This window comes from Cynoglossus semilaevis, chromosome 13 (genome assembly GCF_000523025.1).
Source record: "Cynoglossus semilaevis isolate Cse_v1.0 chromosome 13, Cse_v1.0, whole genome shotgun sequence".
Taxonomy (NCBI): Eukaryota; Metazoa; Chordata; class Actinopteri; order Pleuronectiformes; family Cynoglossidae; genus Cynoglossus; species Cynoglossus semilaevis.
This window is the reverse complement of record NC_024319.1, coordinates 20,442,069-20,462,150: the sequence shown is the minus strand read 5'-3', so window position 1 is coordinate 20,462,150 and position 20,082 is coordinate 20,442,069. Positions and strand designations below refer to the sequence as shown.

At 38.7% G+C, this 20,082-nt stretch overlaps 3 protein-coding genes across 5 annotated transcripts in view; all 3 read left to right on the top strand.

The window, feature by feature from the left end:
- Positions 1-110: 110 nt before the first annotated feature.
- tap1 (transporter 1, ATP-binding cassette, sub-family B (MDR/TAP)) lies at positions 111-7,970 on the top strand. 3 transcript variants are annotated; one of them, XM_025061236.1, is made up of 13 exons: positions 111-190; positions 1,249-1,581; positions 1,783-2,011; positions 2,098-2,212; positions 3,035-3,165; positions 3,519-3,724; positions 4,207-4,404; positions 4,548-4,676; positions 4,766-4,969; positions 5,059-5,232; positions 5,921-6,080; positions 6,523-6,659; positions 6,747-7,970. In XM_025061236.1, the coding sequence occupies exons 2-13, from the start codon at positions 1,258-1,260 to the stop codon at positions 6,948-6,950; spliced, it is 2,211 nt and encodes a 736-aa protein (XP_024917004.1). In that variant the 5' UTR covers positions 111-190; positions 1,249-1,257; the 3' UTR covers positions 6,951-7,970. The 3 variants fall into 3 exon arrangements, with proteins under 3 accessions (XP_024917004.1, XP_024917005.1, XP_008322416.1); XM_025061237.1 differs by lacking the exon at positions 111-190 and adding an exon at positions 228-377; XM_008324194.2 differs by lacking the exon at positions 111-190 and adding an exon at positions 250-516.
- A 261-nt stretch (positions 7,971-8,231) lies between these two features.
- brd2b (bromodomain containing 2b) lies at positions 8,232-18,004 on the top strand. Its single transcript, XM_008324199.3, has 12 exons — positions 8,232-8,813; positions 11,620-11,908; positions 12,173-12,310; positions 12,564-12,705; positions 12,823-12,986; positions 13,394-13,951; positions 14,246-14,374; positions 14,451-14,696; positions 14,802-15,055; positions 15,236-15,552; positions 15,644-15,769; positions 16,055-18,004. The coding sequence occupies exons 1-12, from the start codon at positions 8,782-8,784 to the stop codon at positions 16,186-16,188; spliced, it is 2,529 nt and encodes an 842-aa protein (XP_008322421.1). The 5' UTR covers positions 8,232-8,781; the 3' UTR covers positions 16,189-18,004.
- Positions 18,005-18,143: 139 nt separating this feature from the next.
- LOC103388961 (H-2 class II histocompatibility antigen, A-U alpha chain-like) overlaps positions 18,144-20,082 on the top strand; it is a 5,244-nt gene continuing 3,305 nt past the window's right edge. The window contains exons 1-3 of the mRNA XM_008324203.3: positions 18,144-18,216; positions 18,726-18,803; positions 19,852-20,076. Of these exons, the coding sequence (XP_008322425.2) occupies positions 18,153-18,216; positions 18,726-18,803; positions 19,852-20,076 (367 nt within the window). The 5' untranslated portion in view covers positions 18,144-18,152. The remainder of the gene's footprint in view (positions 18,217-18,725; positions 18,804-19,851; positions 20,077-20,082) is intronic.

Below are 20,082 nucleotides of genomic sequence, written 5' to 3'. Positions count from 1 at the left end.
ACGATTAATAAAATAAACGAGAAATAAAACATTGACCAAATAATTATGTGATTGCTGCTGAAAATTTGTGCATGTGCTTTCTTTCACAGGACCTGCAGTTACTAGTTTGGCCACGTGATGTCAGTGTTGAACTACATAAGGACAAACCCCACTCAGCTCGCTGCTACTGTTTTCTCTGTTTTAACAGCAGGTACAGTATATGCTGTAGGTGCTCGTGTACTTGCCTAAATACAACTAATATGGCTTAAATTATTTTATATCAATTTCGGAAAACGAAATGTCCTCCTTAGTTTCGAAAGGGAGGGACTTTCCACGAACTTTAGAGAGATTACTTTCGGTTTCGCTTGAGAACGAAACCAAATGCAAAGCAGAACACGGTGAGCTTAGCTACAGGCTACTGAGGTCGTTACTAAGTAACAAATCTTATTTCTTATTTATATGTTTGTTTTGGAGTGCTTTGTATAATATCGTGATAGTTTTACGCACTCCAACGTCTGCCAGGAGAGTGGTAAGAAGGTAAGAAGTGGTTTTGTTAAAGGGGACTGTAACAAACCATGCTACAAACAATGCTGCTAAAGTCACTGTCGATGGGGCTAGTTATTCTGTAAAAACTAACAGCCTTATTAAGTTCTACATGTTTTTTGTGTGTGTTTTTATCGTCGTGCTTTTAAATTCGAGTCAGTGGCGAAGGTGAACGTGAAACGACAAGCAGCAAACTAAAACAAATTCCTGAGTCAAATATTTCTGCAGCAGCACAGTTTAAATTGGGAGAATGTGATTTGATGTATTTATTCTGCTTGTGCTTTTCATTTTAATGAACTATGTGATAGAAATCAAGTGTGTAAAATGGAAAGCAAAAGTAATCTAGGATTTAGCAAAGTGAAAGTAACCTTCAAGTCAGGAACAGACAATATTCAGTTATCTGGAGCAAAAATCAATGGAAAAAAATGTGTGTGGAAAAAAATGCATGTATTTTGCACGCCATAAACAAAAAAGATCACCCAGATTCAGAAATGCAAGGGTTGACATCTTTGATGCTGGCATGACTTTGAGAATTGTAGTAATCCATTTAATAATCAATAACCAATCAATTGTTTAACTGGCCTGCCTGTAGTCCAGACTTGTCCCTAATTGAAAGTGTCTGATGTATCATGCATGTTTCACAAATGGTATAAAGTTGCTCAATAATAAACCCTGTGAATCTTTTCTGACTCGATCTGGTCTCCATCTCTTTGTATGTTTTTACAGGGTCCACTCATGATGCAGAAAATGAGCTACTTCTCCGCAGTGTTCCTCGTTTGCTTGGACCTGTGTGTGGTGCATGCCCTGCGCTTTGTCCGGCTTTCACCTCTCCTCCTGCCACATCCCTTCTTTACCCTTTGGGGAGTTGGCGGGGTACGGGCATGCGTCCTCATCTCCTTGGCCCATTCCTTCCCCGGCAGCCTTCCGTGGATGAGAAGCTTCAAGGGACTCCAGAGTATTTTAGTGCTCTGCTTCCTCTTCCCTGTCTACCACACTCTTCTCTGGGTGCTGGAGCGGTCCACTGTCGAGGAGCTGTGGGGCCTGCACTCATGGGAGGGGGTAGGTGACATGTACTTTATCAGTGAATGTACTTTAACATTAATTAACATCACCTAGAGCTGGAAATCATAAAAGACCTAATAATACTAAAACTATGTATAAATATATAATAAAATGATATATTCATAATAAATTATAATAACAATTATATATTTACTTTAAAGGAATAAAAAAATTCATACTTTTTTTTTCTTTCTGCAGGTGTTGCAGGGTTATGTGGTGACAGCTGTGGCCTGGCTGTATTGGACCAGGTACATGTCATCTCTTCAGGTCTCCATGGGTAAATACATCTCCTTTCTGTTCACCAAAACGCCGTCAGAGAAAGTCGAAGAACATACTGTCGCCATTCTGAAGAGACTCGGTAACTTTATCATGCCCTACCGTTGGCGCTTTGTGACTGTGATGACTCTTGTGGTTGTCTCTTGTTATGGTGAGTGACATAAAACTCTGAAGTTACTTTGTTAGGATGTAGACAGAGCTGTCCGTTGTATATCTTAACAAAAAATGTTCTCTCAGGTGAGATGGCTATACCGCAGTACAGCGGCCGTGTGGCAGACTGGATCAGTAAAGAAGACGAACCCGATGCATTCAATGAAGCCATTAAAATCATGTCACTGCTGACGGTGGCCAGGTAACCTTACACAGCAGTGCTCTAGAGAAACACGTTGTTTGACCAGAAGTTTGTCTCGTGCCAGATTTAGGTAAGCTTTTTTAGCTATCAACACAACCTGACTTTATTTCAAAAGCACTAACAAACCACCACAGATGGACAAAGTGCTCTATTCAAACAAGAGAACAAATGAAAGAATTAAACAGAATTCAAACAGTAAAGATGTAAAAGTCATGCATAAAAGCTAATATGCTAAAATGTTTTTAAAATTTTCTACACCACCTATTGGGGAAACATGGGTATTGCAAGGAAAAGGCAGAAGTATAATGATAAGATACATAAATTATATAGTTTGGAAAAGTTTGGCGGGCCAGATTAAAAAGATGAACGGGCCGCATCTGGCACCCGGGCCTTAGTTTGCCCATGCCTGTTCTAGAGTGTTATTCTAACCGTAATTTTTAATGCACTTATAAACCTGGGCAGAATGACATGCACTGAATATCCAATATTTTCACTCCCATCCACTGATCTTTGTTCCAAAACACAGATGATACACATATCATTTACACAGTACGGAAAAATGGTTTAGTTTCACCAAAGCACCTCAAGCTTTAAATACCATTTTAATGCTCAGCACACATTTGTGGAATCTTCACCATCAGGTAAGACAACACAGCTATCATCAGACAATTCTATATCAGCACCACAGTTCGGTGTTTTCGCCCTTGTGTTTGTAAAATCGATATGTAGGTCGCATTATTTCTTTATTTGGGTATTCATCTGTCTAAATTGTTGATACCTTCATGTACTTGACACTGACATCTGTTCTGTTGTCTATTTCAGCGCTGTCCTTGAATTACTTTGCGACCTCATGTACAATATCACCATGTACCGTGTGCATGCCTCAGTGCAGGGACTTGTTTTTGAGGCTGTGTTAAAACAGGAAATTGCGTTCTTTGATGGCACACAAACAGGTACATCTTCAACTTTTAACTTGGATAAAAGGTCCATTTCAGGGTGTTGAATCTCTGTAAGAGTCCATCACAGGCTGTCTGAAGTAGTGACTATTGAATCCAATAGGGGGTGCTCAAATTGCAGGTTAACTTCAGCCTGTTAGTTTAAAGTGAATAATGACTTTCTATAGTTTTTTTGTATGTGGGCCTTGGCTAAACAGTCCCTTGGGGTGAGCAAATACGAAACTGAAGTATTTAGAAAACATCCTGTTTTACCCTGAATATGTACAAGTTATCTTGAATTAAATTTTCCCGTTTGTCTATTTAAGTGTGTTATGTTTTTGGAGAAATCTAAAACTCAACTGTTTTCGTAGGTCAACTGGTGTCGCGAATCACCACTGACACTAATGAAATGAGCGAAGCATTGAGCGAAGAACTAAGCCTTGTCATGTGGTACGTCGGACGCCTCGGCTTCCTCCTCTACTTCATGGTGTGCCAGTCGTGGAAAATAACCTTGTTGACCTGCATGGCACTGCCAATCATTTGGGTCATTCCTGAATTTGCTGGAAGCTTTCAACAGGTAAACCAAAATGTCTTTATGTTAAAGTATACTTTTCCCAAATAAATAAAATAAAAACAAATGCAGAATAATGTTGTTCATTGTTTTTTCCTATAGAGTATAAATCATACCAGTGCCCTCTTGCAGCTGTCAATGTGAAAATAACAAACATGTACATTTTCAGTGGAACAGGAGTAGCAGATACTGGTACACAAGCCTAGAGTGCCCTCTAGCGGCTGTCAGTGTGAAAATAACAAAAATGTGAAATTATATATTTTAATTCATTAGTCACACCTACATATTTTTTATGGAACTGAAACTTTGTCTTAATATTTTTCTAAGGGCCCGTAATAAAAACAATGGTGTTCGGGTGAATGTTCCGTATCATCCAAGTATATTAATTAATCATCAGCAAACAATTGCAATTAGATATGTTTAAAAATTGCTAATTGGAGTGACTCATTGGCTCGGTGCTCATAAATATTTTTCAAACTGTATTTCAGGCTATTGCTGTGAAGGTTCAGGAGTCTCTGGCTAAGGCCAACCAAGTGGCCACAGAGACATTCTCCTGCATGAAGACTGTTAAAAGCTTTGCCAATGAGGACGGCGAGACTGAAAAGTATAGACAGAGGCTCGAGGACACGTACAACATAAAAATAAAGGAATCTGTGGCTTATGCAGCCTTTTCCTGGGCCAACAGTGTGAGTAGAATTCTGACAATCATATTGTTTTGCAGTGTATTAGCAGCACATCTTTACTCAGGATGTTTTAAAAAGTGAAAATTAATAGTTTCTTATTTTTCATGTCACCAAATATATTTTTTTTCATGCCATGCATTTCTTAGATCAACACATTGGCTTTGAAAGTGTGCATTCTCTACTATGGAGGGATTCTGGTGACCAAGGGGACAGTAAGCAGCGGACACTTGGTGTCATTCGTCATGTACGAGTTACAGTTTGCCTCAGCAGTCGATGTAAGCTGCATGTGAATAAACGGATCTTTTTTTTAAAAATTCTTCTTCTTCTTTTTTTTAGTTAACCTTCACCAATGGTTTTCTTTCAGGCTGTTATTCGTTGTTATCCCGAGGTAAGAAAGGCCATCGGTCGCTCTGAAAAGATTTTTGAATACATGGATCGGAAACCAGTAGTGCCCCCGGATGGTACTTTGGCACCAGAAAACCTTAAAGGCCACATTCAGTTCAAAAATGTCTGCTTTTCGTATGGTGACAAAGACAAAGACACAGACAAAAGCAAAATGATTCTTCAGGTATGTGTGTCCTACAGCCATTTCTATAGTTCCATGCTGATAATTCTTTGTTGTTAGCATAGCAAAATGATTTTTTTTTCTTCCACCAGGATGTGTCCATGGAGATAAAACCAGGACAAATCACTGCTCTTGTGGGGCTCAACAGATCAGGGAAATCCACCTGTGTAAAACTGCTGGAAAGGTTTTACCAGCCACAAGCAGGGGAGATTTTACTGGACGGAGAACCATTGATAAACTACAAAGACCAGTTCCTACATGACAAGGTAGGCTTCTACAGTAGCGGGCTGCTGTCGTCTTTGACAGTCACAATAACAGCATTTTTTTAACATTCTTTTGGCTGTTCTTTGATAAAACTGGCACATCTAATAATACACGATGCACAGGAATATTTTTATATATTTGAGTTTTATTTTACCCTCCAGCAGCACATTCACTTCTCATGTGAAATTGTAATTTTACGACTCACTGGGCCTGCTTTATCGTTTAACTTCATGCCCGCAGATACTTCATAACTGCAGGCCTGCACATGTCAAGCACCAGGACACATGAGGACGGAGGCAGAGCAGAAATGGGGGCTCTTTGAATTTAGCATTAATTTATGTGGTGGATGAATGTTTTTTTATGACAAGAAGTTGCCTTTTAGTTTAGTACAACAACTACTTCAGACTATGTTGGGGTAACAAAGGACACTCACTCAGTTAGGAAAAAAACATATATAACATAACATATATAATGAAACCACCACTTTGTAAATAATGGACACCTAGCTGAAATGTAATAACCATAAGACAGAAAAAATCTGTCTTTCTGCAGTTGAAATCACAACACGAAATGAAATGAAAGTAGCTGGTGAGCTCAATGATGGTTTAGCTAATATTTTCTCTCATCTTGTTATGGATTTAAAAAAACACTTTCTTTTTCTTTATGACATTGTTGACTGTTTGTTCGTAGATTGCCGTTGTGAGCCAGGATTGTGTGCTGTTTGCACGCTCTGTTCGTGAGAACATCAAGTACGGCTGCAGCAATGTGTCTGATGCCGACATGTACAACGCTGCCAAAATGGCAAACGCTCACGAGTTCATCCTGGGGCTGCCCAATCAATACGATACAGGTTCACATAGGCTTTCTCATAATTGTGTAAAAATGTAGCCAATGTTTCTGTCTCTTCCCATAAGGCTAAATGACTACAGTATGTATATAAATTAAGGATGTCCGATATTAACCTTTTGCTAATATCTGATATGCCGATATTATCCCAACACTTCCAATTCTGATATCAACCGATACTGATATTCGCAGTCGTTTCCCCTCGAAAGCGCGTTTCACAAGCGCATATGTGGCAAAACCCAAGTATTGAATTATCGGGTTTTCATTATCAGAGGTACAAACAATAACGATTCTTACAGATATTACATAATTATTCTATTATCGGGCTGATAATAACGGTCAGCCGATATTATCTGACATCCTTAATATAAATGCATGCCATCTCTCTGTTAATGTTATTTGTAAGGTTTAACAGTTTAAAGTAAACAAATACTTCTGTTGCATAGATGCTGGAGACAAGGGAGGTCAGGTGTCCGGAGGCCAAAAGCAGCGCATTTCTATTGCCAGAGCTTTGATCAGACGTCCCAGAATCCTGATACTCGATAATGCTACCAGTGAGTTGGACTCTGAAAATGAATACCAGGTAGGAAGATTATTCTTTTTCTTAAACTTTAACTTAGTTTTCACTTATTTTCTTCATGTAACAGCAAGTTATGATTGCACTTGACAGGTCCTTCAAGCTTTGTTGAACCAGGGCAACAGTTGCTCAGTGCTGCTGATTTCCAACAAGATGAGTGTTGTGGAGAAGGCCAGTCACATCATTGTTCTCAGCGAAGGGACAGTTAAAGAAGAAGGAAGTCACCAAGAGCTGCTGAAGAGAGACGGACTCTATGCTGCGATGTTGAAAATGTACAACATGAGCTTTCAACGTTAGGAAGAGGAATGATGCCCAGTGATACCTTCAGAGTTGCACTTACTGTAAGCCTCCAAAGTTGATTTGCAGCTACATGTAGATTTAGTTGTAAAATTGCACTTGCAATTGTCATTGTAGAATGACTTTGCTTTTCTGTGCACCCCATTTGAAGGGTGAAACCTTATTTTGGAAATACCAGACTAAATGGGAAAAATACAGGGAATAATTTAACACGGTTAACCCTTAATTGACCACATTGCACTGACCTGCAAAAAAAGAATCTAAGGAAAATATAATTAGAGCTACTTTAAATATTTGGTTCACTGATATTTTTCTAACTAATTTTTTGATATGGCAATTAGCTGTCACAAGCCAGTGTACTAGTCTCACCACGCAAGATACATATTATTTTTTTAGGAATACTTTAGCAAGTTATCATTAAACGTTTTACTGTCTATGTGCTTCTTGCACTGCTTATTTAGATACAGAATATTTCATATGGAAACATGGATGAATCTGGATGAAAAAAATGATGTGTACATTCTGAAATTGTTAAGTATTTGAAAGTGTTAAATATTTGGTTTTCTTTGTAGCTTGTTCTCATCATTGTTCACTATTTTGTATTTAAATAAAAAAAGATGTATCTCTTCACTCAGCAATATTTTCAAGAGCACATATAGGTTTTGATAGCCCAAGTACAAAAGGACAACAACAAATAATAATAATACATTTTATTTCATAAGTGAAGTCTAAATGGGTATTTTTTTCTTCTTCCCTTTTTGTGGTCTTGCAATAGCCTGTTGAACTATCCAAGGTATACCCAGCACTTGCAGATGTATAATTATACATATATGCATCCATATATGTATATAATTATTTACAACATTACTTTTTACGTATTCTTCTGTATCTAAAAATCTCAGAAAATTGGAAAAATACAGAAGTATACAGTATAAGGAAAAGTACTTAGTCATGATGGATCCCAAAAAAAATAAGCAGAAAATAAATAAAAACAATCTGAATCTAAAAACAAAACTAAAAGTTGTATTGCTTGCCTATACTTTTCTTGGGGTAAATAACTATAGTAAAATCAATCTTGGGTATTTTCATGTTTTTTTTCTATGCACATATTTATTTAACCAAAATAATAAAGTGAGCTCGCTTACACTGTTTGTTTAGCGTTCTGTGTTTAAAGAAATCTTTGCTGTTTAGAAATACGTTAGGTTAGGTTTGGGGTTCCTCGACGTGGGATAATACATTTCTTTTCATCTTAAACTACACATATCCTTGTCCGTTTTCGTGTAAACGTTACCTTTTTCATACATTTTGCCTGGACAGTGTACCTTTTATACGACAAACTCCGCTTTACAGTATAGCTCCACATTCTGGATTTTAGGAATCTGACGTACAGTACTATGAAGCACAAAGCAACATAGTCAACAAAGATACAAAAAATGCATATAAGGGTCCATCCTCACAGACTTGTATAAATGCAAAGTCGGAATTCAGGGATTTTTTAAAGCCAAATTTATAGAATTTGATCAGATAAACGCAGTGCGTCTCCAGCTCCCTTTGTGTTCACACACAAACATGACAGAGAACAAAATGTACTGACTGGGTTTACCAAAAGACGTGCATTTCTAGACTGGCTCCTGGAATAACCAATCAAATAGTAGAACTTTCTTTCACGTGACCGGACATACGGGTTATTGCCACGTGGTAGGTTTATAAAGCGTCAAGCGGAAACGACTCGGCGCCATTTCATTGCAGAGGAGCTAAGTGGTGCTTCGGTGGAACTACGGCTTCATCAGCCAGTGGGAAAATAGGACCGTAATAGTCCGCCTGCAGCCCGATGGAAGCAGCCATCAACCCGTCTCACGACAAGTAATGTCCCCGTTAGTTTATAACAAGCAAATGTAAAGATTTGAATAGGTGTTTTACTTTTCACTGTATTGCTTAAATAAGACACATTTGGTGCTAGATGTCATCTTGCTTTTCTGCTGTTGTTAGCATAATGTGTTGTGCTTAGCTAACCGTGTTAGATTTTGACAGAACACTAACTATTTGCAAAAACAATTATACCTTTTAAATATTTATATATTTTATATGTGTTGAGCGTCGCATAGAACTGAACACTGGCAAGAAGAAGGAAGGTAATTACTGCAGGTCTAAAGGCTAAAAGCCGGTATCTTCTTCACCGACTGACTGTCATTCATTGCCCTGCTAATGCTAATTCATTCGCTCTCATGACTTACACAGTATTTACTTGGGGGTAAATACCGAATATAAACAATAATAGTGCCTTGTGAACAAAAAATTATGGCAGTATCTTTGTTGTGCTCGGGGGGTTACGTTCGGTCGCATTAAATTGCAAACGGTTATCGAACGTTAAAAACCTCCGTTATTCTATAAAATGTGTGGCTTTGATGAAGGTTCGAGTGTCCCATCCTTCTTCCGAGACAGTGTTGTTATATAAATCGCTTCTGGATAATCATTACTTTTAATTCTCTAGTTTTGACATCACAATCTGTAAAGGGCAGGTGTCATTTTGAGACGGTGTTTACAAACAGCGAGGGCGGGGTGTCAAAGCCACGCGATTCTTCTGCTGCTCCTGCAGCTGCTGCAAACACAAGCCTCCGTCTTTATGACAACAGAGATGTTCGCCGTGATGTTGAAGGGATTAAGATTAAAGTAATCATAATTAATTTGAATTGGGCTTTGTTCATGCTAACCCAAAAAATTAAAGGACAACAAACATGTCCTGGTTTAAAATACTATACGGTGTTGGCTAAATAGATAGTAATTAATCGGATATTAAAGGACATGTAATTTTTTTTAAATCAGAAAGCTATAGTTACCAAGACAGAAGTCTAGCTTGACATTTATCCTTTTTGGCTTTGTAAAAATAAATTGTATTGTTTTTTTTACCCTCCAGGAAACTACAACAATACAATACAGTTAATGCAGTTTTATTGTAGCACGTTCAAGAGAATTGATGGCACATGTATTTAAAACAAAAAAGATCACTAAAACCACTTTTTACAGTTTGTTAATGCTGAATGAATAAAAAAAAAAGGTAACATTTTCTTTTTATATTGCTTCGCTCTCTAATGGCCGTACTGAGCAGCTGTAAGATTTGGCCAGGTTTTCTATTTTAAGAGGACCTTACTCTTTTTATATGTATATTTAATGTAGTACATTTGTCTCACATTAGGGTAAATTCTTTGATTACTGGTCATGTAACTTAGAGAGCACTTTAAGATCTGCCCTTGCAGAAGGAGTCTTTGTTACCACGGTGGGTTCTATAGGTGTTCTTTAATGATTTTACTAAAAGTTAATGTTAGGTCAGTTTAAGCTGTAAACCCTGTTAAATAAGCAGTAACTGTAGAACCATAGCTCTTTAGTCAAGGCAACAGGCGACACACTTTTTTTTAAATTTCTCAGGTTTGTGCAAGTGCATATTTTGATCTATAAAGCAGGTACAGTGCCTGAATAATTCATACTAAGCAATCTAAGTACTCTGCTTAAACCAGTGAATCCCAAACTTTTTTGAGCCATGGTACATATTTTATACTAGAAAATCTTGTGTATTGTATTTGTGTATTGCATACACTGTAAGGTTATATTAAGCACTCGTTGATGGGTTTAAGTAAAAAATGTGTTTGTTTTTCCCCCCCCCCAAAAAAAGTAAGAGCCGGAGTGTTTTAAAATCCTGTGTAAAAAATCCAACCTAATACCAAAGTATTTGTGCAGCTTTTAAGTCTGCTTAGAGTGATGCCTCACAACTCACCAACCCATAAGATGGACTTTTAGGCTTGGGCACGTTTTTGCACACCAGAGGAGATCCCCAAGGATCGTTCTTTTTATTTTGATGAAAGTTAATTTTGTAAACTGGTGAGCTGTGAATTCCAGGGCACATATGAGCTGGCACAGTGAAGTGGGTCTTACACTGCTCTCACTACTAATATTTACTGCACAATATTTAATGTTATTTAAGGTCAGTAATAATAATAGTAAGAGTTGTTGTTTTTTTATTGTTGGTCACATTATAAAAATCAACACTGTCTATATTTTTTGTGTGAATTCAATGTAATAATTGAATGCCTTTTATGCATATTTGCTGTTTTTACCTTGACTGTGATCACAAACTTGGTTCCCACGGCACTGTTAGAAGTAGCAGGCTGTTGAGAGAATTCTGTTGTAGAAGCCTGAGTTAAGTTAGCTTAGCTTCACTGGTCGTATAGTCGTTTTTACATGTAAATGATGTCATCAAAGGAAGTCTTTCTTTTGTATATGTGTAGATGTTGCTCATCTTTTTGTATTTACAAATGAAAGTTTGGTCATTAAAAAAAAAATCTAATAAACAAGCCCATAAAGACTAGGCCAAAGAAAATGTATAGTAACTCTTTAAGAATTTATGTGCCTGTATTTAATTCAGATTTTGTGGGTTGTTTGGGCCAAAATCTTTAGCTTCATGTTTTTTACACCAATGTAGGCAGTTATTTGTTTTTTTTTTACGACGGGGATTTAAAGGTGTTCTATGGAGTGAAAAGAGAAATGCCACTATGGGATAAAACACCAGTAACGGTTCTTAGTGTTAAGGACTATTATGATGTTTCTAATTATTTCTAGTGACAATATTTTTTACCCCCCGCTGTATTAAATATTTCTCCCCTGTGCTTTCTCTCAGCTCCATGGTCGGGTTGTCCACTGGCGGAATGGACCAACACACCGCCTCTGGCAAACGCATTCGCAAGCCCTCCCTACTGTACGAGGACTTTGAGAGCCCCTCCCTGCCCCACTCACTGCCCCAGGGGCCCCCAGCACCACCACAACCTCCAGTCAAGGATCCTAATAGACCAGGCAGGATGACCAACCAGCTACAGTACCTCCAGAAGACAGTGGTGAAGTCTCTGTGGAGGCATCACTTTGCTTGGCCTTTTCATGAGCCTGTAGATGCCTACAGACTGAACCTACCAGTGAGTTGAAAATTGGACTTGTCATAAACATGTCAGCTTTTATGTCCATCTTTTAGTGACATCTTTCAAATTTGAAGGACTTAAATAAACTATGTTTAAGATGCATGTTTATGGTCTTTTTGAATTATATATCAGATGAATAATTAACAAATAATTGACACTTATTTTGAAACCACAATAGAATAAAATGCTTTAAACTCTTATGGGGGGAATGAAGTTTGTGAAATTGCATATTTTAAAAAAAAAATACCCTCTCTTTTCCAGGATTACCACAAAATCATCAAACAACCCATGGACATGGGCACTATAAAAAAGCGTCTGGAGAACAACTTCTACCGTAGTGCAAGTGAATGCATCCAGGACTTTAACACAATGTTTACAAACTGCTACATTTACAACAAGGTAGGTCAAGGTGGACTATGTGTCAGTTTTTAAATATTTTATAATGAAATTCTGCCATAGTGAAAAATATTTCAATATATAACAATAATCTGCAAACTCAGCAGTGATGAGTTCTCCCAATGTCTTTAAACATTTGAATACTTTATTGTATAAACATTTATTTAAAAAAAAAAAAATTACATGCGTGTTAATTTTTTTTTGTATTTGTTTCTATATAGTACTAATGGTTTCTTGAATACATTTTAATTGTTAGCCCACAGACGACATTGTGCTGATGGCCCAGTCCTTGGAGAAGATCTTTCTCCAGAAGGTAGCTCAGATGCCTCAGGATGAAATAGAGCTTCCTGCTCCGACTCCTAGAAACAAAAGCAAAGGAAGAGGTCGAAAAGCTAATGGTAAGTTAATGAGGCACCCTTCAACTTCTTGCCTTCTGTGAACTCACCCATCAGTCTCTAGCTGGGGACTTAAAAAGAGATTTCACTGCTAAAGCGAAATGTACTTTTTCCTCAAAGCATCAAGGGCACAGCAGGTACCGGCAGTTTCTCAGTCAGCCTACTCTCCCTCGTCATCTGACACTGGGGAGTCCATGTTGGCCAACTCTCCACAGACTGTCTTAACTAAAAGCCTGCCTCCAGCGAACATCATGGGCCTCCCACCAACACAGCCCAAAACCAAGGTGCGTTACACAGCAACAGCACATTAATACAAGTAATGGTAGCTCTTGAGCCGTGTACAAATTAGGGATGGCTCGATACAACCTTTTCATGTTTGAGAACAATGCTGAAACTGAGTATCTGCAGATTCCGATATCCATTTCATACCTTCTTTTCTACTTCAGCATGCCCTGTTTATGTCAGTTGTGCAAAGTTAAGTTGAGTATTCGGGCTTGGGTACCAGATAAGACGAGCTATAGCGTGCTTTTTTTTAAAAAATGTTGTTTAATTTTTTTTTTTCTATGATCGATCCTGAAATTTTGACTAATACCAGACCAATAGCAATCGAGCCACCCATCATACAAACTCCTTAGTTGCTTACAAACCTTTGATACCATTTAGTGACTTTTTAAATTCTGTCTCTTTGTAGAAAAAAGGAGTAAAAAGAAAGGCAGACACCACCACTCCATCCACCATGGGCTTAACAGTTGGCATGTCTGGCGTGGGGATGTCTGCTGTTGGTATGTCCGCCGTGGGGATGTCGGGTGTAGGCATGTCTGGGGGAACACACATGGTCGGTTTGGGGAAAGGAGGACACGGCGGCCAACTGCACGACACCTCCATGCATTCCATTTCCTCCATGGGAGGCATTAGTCTAGACACTCCACCTGGCATGGGTCTTGTCAGGAGCCCTGGAGGCCCCGTCCTTCTCCAACCAATGATGGCAGGCGGTGGACGCAGAGTTGGCAGCGGGCGACCCATTAAGCCCCCTAAGAAGGACTTGCCCGATTCTGTGCAGCCCCAGTCTTTGAAGAAAAGCAAACTCAGTCCACAGCTGAGGTATTGCAGTGGGCTGCTGAAGGACATGTTGTCAAAGAAACACGCTGCATATGCTTGGCCTTTCTACACACCTGTGGACGCCAGTGCACTGGGCCTGCATGACTATCACGACATCATCAAGTGTCCAATGGACCTCAGTACCATCAAGGTAAAGCTGCATAGTGAGAGGTGCAGTTCTTGTGATGACGGCCATTGTGCATGTTGGTCATTATCGTTTTGATCATTTCTAGAATTGGGAGGCAATTTAATTATTAATACTAACTGTATATCAGTAGAGTTGCTTTACATATATATTTTTATATTGTTTGGGGTGAAACAACTGTATTTTTATATTTTTGTATTTTATATGGACTTGTTTTGTAGGGTTTTAATGACGGATGTGTTTGTTAGCAGACCAGACACATTTTAATGCATCTCTTACTTCACATTTATTTATGTATAGAGGAAAATGGACTGTCGTGAATACAGAGATGCTCAGCAGTTTGCAAGCGATGTTAGACTCATGTTCTCCAACTGCTACAAGTACAACCCTCCTGACCATGATGTTGTGGGCATGGCAAGGAAGCTGCAGGTGAGATGGGCAGATTCAGAATGAGTATAAGACAGGAATGGAAAGAGATGATTTCTTACCAATTTCTTCACCACAGGATGTGTTTGAGTTCCGATTTGCCAAAATGCCTGATGAACCTCACATGGATCACACATCTATGTCTTTGAGTGGCCACCCAACATCATCCTCGTCCTCTTCTTCGTCATCCTCGTCATCCTCCTCCTCCACTTCGGAGAGCGAGCCTAGCAGTGAGAGCGAAGAGACAGAGAGCAGCCCGAGCTCTGACAGTGAGGAAGAGCGAGCACATCGCCTGGCTGAGTTACAGGATCAAGTATGCACACAGGTATGAAGTCTGTTCAGTTATTTTCTTTAATTTACTTAGAAGAATTCAAGTCTCTTCTATGACATATTAAGAATTTTGCAATTTTTCTTTCTTTAAATCTTCCAGCTGAGAGCCATGCATGAGCAGCTAGCTGCCCTCTCTCAAGGGCCCATTGTCAAGCCTAGGAAGAAAAAAGAGAAGAAAGAGAAAAAAGAGAAGAAGAAAAAGAAAAAGCTTGATAAGAAGAGTCGAGGCATCAGGAGCAGAGCAGGTTCAGAGGAGTGGAAGATGCCCAGCAAGATGCTGAAGACCAAAGCTGTCAAAGCAGGAGGCTCACAGCCAAAGAAGAGTCAGGCAAAGAAGAGCAACAAGAACAGCAAGTATGTGTGAGAATCAATTCACTACTATTTAAAGGTGGAGACCCACCCTTAAATAGTCAAGTTAAAAACAATTTGTGGTTTATGTTTGAATTTTAATTTTCAAAGGGTTATATGGAATAAAACAATTTTATTGTACTGTTGTAAGGACTGTTTTTCAACCCTCTCCTCCCAAATTTTCAGGCCACCAAAGAAGCCATTCTACCCCCCTGTGGCTCCTTCTATGCTGCCACATTACGATTCTGAAGAAGAGGAAGAGATCGTGCCCATGACGTACGACGAAAAGCGTCAGCTGAGCCTCGATATTAATAAGTTGCCTGGAGAGAAGCTGGGACGTGTGGTTCACATCATCCAGTCCAGGGAGCCATCACTGAGGGACACCAACCCAGAAGAGATAGAGATAGACTTTGAAACGTTGAAGCCATCCACACTGAAAGAGCTGGAGCGTTATGTCATGACTTGTTTAAGGAAAAAGCCACGGAAACCTTATACTGAGCAAGGTGGGCTGAGGGCCACAGACGTTATTGCTTCACCCACATATTTCAGTCAATAACATGTTTGTGTCTTGTCGTGGTTCTTTCCTTGTAAAAGGAAAGAAAAGCTGCGTTGGAAAATCTAAGGAGGAGCTGACCTTAGAGAAGAGGATGGAGCTGGAGAGGAGGCTGCAGGACGTCAGTGGGCAACTGAACTCTGTGAAGAAGCCCACCAAACCCAAAGGTGAGCTTGCACAGTACATTTACTCTGTTTCTGTGCATGTGGGTGTGTGTGGTGCACACGTGTGGAGAAAATGCGTACATTTATTTTTATAATGTAGATATGTAAAAAGATTGTCCAAACTTGTTTAGTTATTTTGCTTCTGTTTTTCTGCCTGTATCCTTGCTCCTACCCCTCTTTAATCTTTCTACAATTAATTTATTATCTTTTATTTCTTATTATTTCTGAACTTATTGTTTTTTGTCATAATTAAATATATTTTTTTCCCTCCTTGTCTTCCTCTTTCAGTGGAGAAGACCAGTGCAGTGGAGACACACACTCAGCCTTCTCGGCTTAGTGGCAGCAGCTCCAGCTCTGACTCCTCTTCTTCTTCATCCTCCTCCTCGTCCTCCTCAGACACCAGTGATTCAGACTCTGGCTGAGATGCTCTGCCCTGGCTTGGAGTGAAATCTTAAATAACTCAGGGACCTGGGCTGGCCCAGGACACAAGACTCCCTGAAATTGAAGTGGGCTGAGACATGAAGATACAGTTAAAAAGAAAAACAACAAACAATAAGATATTGTGAATGTGGGACTGAGGGATGGAAAACTATTTCTCTGTGGATCAACATCAAACCCAAACACTAAATGCCCTAATCCTCTCCCCCTCTCTTTGTAAATAATTGTACAAATTTATGTTTCTTTTATAAAGAAGAATTTTATGGTGATCCCCCAAAGAGGGAATTGAAGTAATATAAAAAGGAAGTGGAAAGATGGGCCAGTTTCCACATCTGCTTTGTCTGGCCTTTAAAGGTATCTCCTCTGTGGCCACGGAGTAGTAGAGCCCTTATTTATTTGTTTTATTTTCCCACTTGTGTTCATTGTGAGTTAGAGCTATTGCTGTAGCTATGTGGTCACAAGCCTTACTTTTGTTGTCCCAAATATCCACTGTGCTGCATCAGTAGGAGAAATCCAGCCATGGTTAACACAGTGTTTAAGGTTACTAGGTACAGGGGGTCAGACAGTATTCTGTCTACCTCTAAATGCAGCTTTGCTTTCATGCCTGTGATGTCTGGATAAACCTGCAGTAACTGCAGTGGAGGCCAAGTTTCTAGAGGCCAAGAAAGTCTGCCTTGCTTTTGAGAAGGACTGTGGAGGGAGGAGTTCTGATGGCACCTCGTTGTAGTTTTCCTCAAAGGTGTGGACTGGTATGAGCTTCATGGAAAGCAATTATGTCCCATAAGTTTCATGTTGTGTAGTAGTTGTAATACTATTTTGAGCGAGAATATAGTACTTAGATCGCTATCAACAAAAAATGTCTATCAAAAGAGTCTATTTCTGTACTGGCAGTACTTGGTGACAAAAACAGCAGCACTATATTGGAAATGGCCAGATTTCTCCTTTGGGACCATCTACAGACTCCTAGGCCTTATTGATCCAGGAGGGTAAAAACAATATCAGAAAATTGGAAAAAAAACATTTAGATTTGTTTTTAAGCTTTCTACTGCTCACAGATTAGAAGTGAAACAATGTTTTCTGGCAGTTGAAAACCAACACAAAGCTGTTTACAACGGCATTCTGGGAAATGTCACTACTTTACGGCTACCATTTTCTCCTCTCAAGTCTGTTTACCACGTCTAGTAACTGCATTTTTGTTTCAAACCAGATAGGATTCATAACACAGTATATAAAAACATTTCCTTTATATAATTACAAAAGCTTAGAGATTAATATGACAGAAATGTCTGTCTGCAGTTGTCGGAGATCAGCCTTTACATCATCAAACAGTCATTTAAATATAGCACTTGTTCATTTAGGAGCTCAATGTTAATCAGATTACAGCGTAGCTTTCTTATTTCCATGGCGAATTTCCTAAAGCAGTGATGCAGCGTAGCACGAAGCTAAAGAACCTCTGCAGCACTTGGTTATTTTAAAGACTTCTGTTGGCTGCTGAGAGATGACTGAAGAAGAGTAAGACCACAGTTTTTCCACAAAGACTGAAATGTACTCCTGGTTCAGATACTGTTGTTGAATGTTCAGTAGAATAAGATTTGCGTGTACATACTTAAGTGTATTTGCTGTTGCACAAACTGTTATACTGCTGTTCAGTCATTTTGACTCGACTTTGTTTTTCAATAATAATACAATATTTTCCACATTCCTCTTTACTGTTTTAGTTGATTTCCTGATGAGCCTTCCTATCAGTTACTGCTGCTTCTCCAACCTTTCATTTGACAACTATTAAACTGTTTATTAAAATATTCACTTCTGTACTTTAACTTTGTGATGTCTGAGATTCTGTTTCAAACAATTCCACACCTGGTGTATGAAAATAATCCTAATGATGGACCCTGTAGTGTTTTCTTCTACCCTAGATAACACACTATGATGATGCTCTCCGAGGATAATGCTGTGCTGCGGCCTCCTGGATTGGTATTTGGAAACAAACATCGGAAAATTAAACAACAAAGGTACAACCTTTTTGTTTTAGAGCTTCACATTTTTGATGTAAAGATTCTTCAAGATGCTTTAAACATTCCTTGATGATGTTGGTGTCTTTTGATATGATTCTCTTCAAGTAGCAGGTGTATGTGTTTGCTGTGTCTGATGTCTTAATAGATACTGTGGCAACAATGGAACATGAGCATGTTTGTATTCACATTCGTTACTTAATTCACATCCGTTACTTGATACAATTTTTTCACCTACGTCCCTTGATAAATAACCTGTGAATTTAAAAGTAATGACAAAGATGCAGCGTTGGAAAATACTTGCTATGTAACAAGGTCGTCTACTTATTCGTCATGTATTTATAGCTCTTGTCCACTAGATGGCAGTATATATTCGTTTTAAAACCGCCCTTGGTGTTCAAGGTAGCAACAGCTGAGTTGTCAGTGAGTCACAATATTTGATTGCTGTTATTGGCAGTGATAAGTGGGAGGTACAAGCTACAGTAAAAACTCCATCTGCCCTCTAACAGGTTTGCAGTACCTGACATGCAACATGGGACCGAACCTGTTCCTGCTGCTGCTCCTTCCTCTTCCTTTGTGCAGCCAAGGTAAGATTTGTTTTCATGTGTATGAGTATGAGTATAAGCATACAATGAATACAGATGAAACCAAAACACTGGAACTGTATATAAAATAAATCTAAAGCCTCTGCATTTTAGATTCAGCTTAGAGGGTCAAAACATGAATGTAATGCTGTTGCCTTTATAATTATGATGAGGGGTGAAAAATGTCTACATTGGCTTCTGTATTTGGTTGAAATCTTGTTGATTTGTTGTAGCCTTTCACATAAGAATGTATCTGCAGTGTGTTGGAAGACAAATGGCTGAAAGTTATTTTTATTAAGTTAGTCAGCGATGTAGCAAATATGTAACTAGAATAAAACACATTATGACCTTCAATACTATGCAAAATTTTACCATGAAAATTCATCCATTACCTAAGACTAATCAAAAGTGTTCAGAATGAAGCACATATCTAATTACTTACAAAAATCACTAATTACTTTTTAATTTGGTAAATATCACAATTTCAAAATTTACAATAATCACAATTTCAAAAGGCATAATTAAAAACAAAAATGCTAGCAGTACAAAGGCAGACCAAAATATAGAAGATAAATTGCCTAATGTTAGCCTTTTTTCTGGAAAGTAAAGGGTAGGGTTAGTTCATACATTTATTTATTTACACATTTGTGTTTTGCACTTTAACAGAGTTTCTCTTGAATTATAGTTATTTTGAAAATTTATGCTCATTGGCTCTGAATACACATGCAGATACAGATAAAACAGTAGTGAAGGCTGGGATTTTGATCAGCACCACTTAGTACTGGTGTCATCACGTGTCTCAACACCCATGAAAGAGTTTGAGGTGGGACTACAGCTGTTGGTGATGGTGCACCCAACACTCCTTTTGAATTGATTTATATTTTTATGAAATGTTTGTACATAACAATGCAGTGCATCAAAAAAGCAATTGATGATTTAAAAAGTTTGCGATTTACCAATTGCTCAGTAAAACCTACATCTGTCCAAGCCCAAAAAAATGGCAACTCACTACACACAGCAGTTCAACTCATGTTGTTTGTATGTCCCACAGGTAAACATTTACTTCGCTTTTTGACCCTTTGCCAGCGGCAGGAGGAGAGTGATGGTCAGTATGACATTGAGTTTGATGGCGATCAGCTTCTCTATGTCGAACCTTCCAGCTACATGATCTTTCAGCGCCTCCCAGAGTTTGCAGATCAGTGGATCCCTGATCCTAGTCTGCGCAAAGAGGCCTATTTGGACCTCGGTACCTGCAAGTACAATTTAGGAAATATCCGCAACC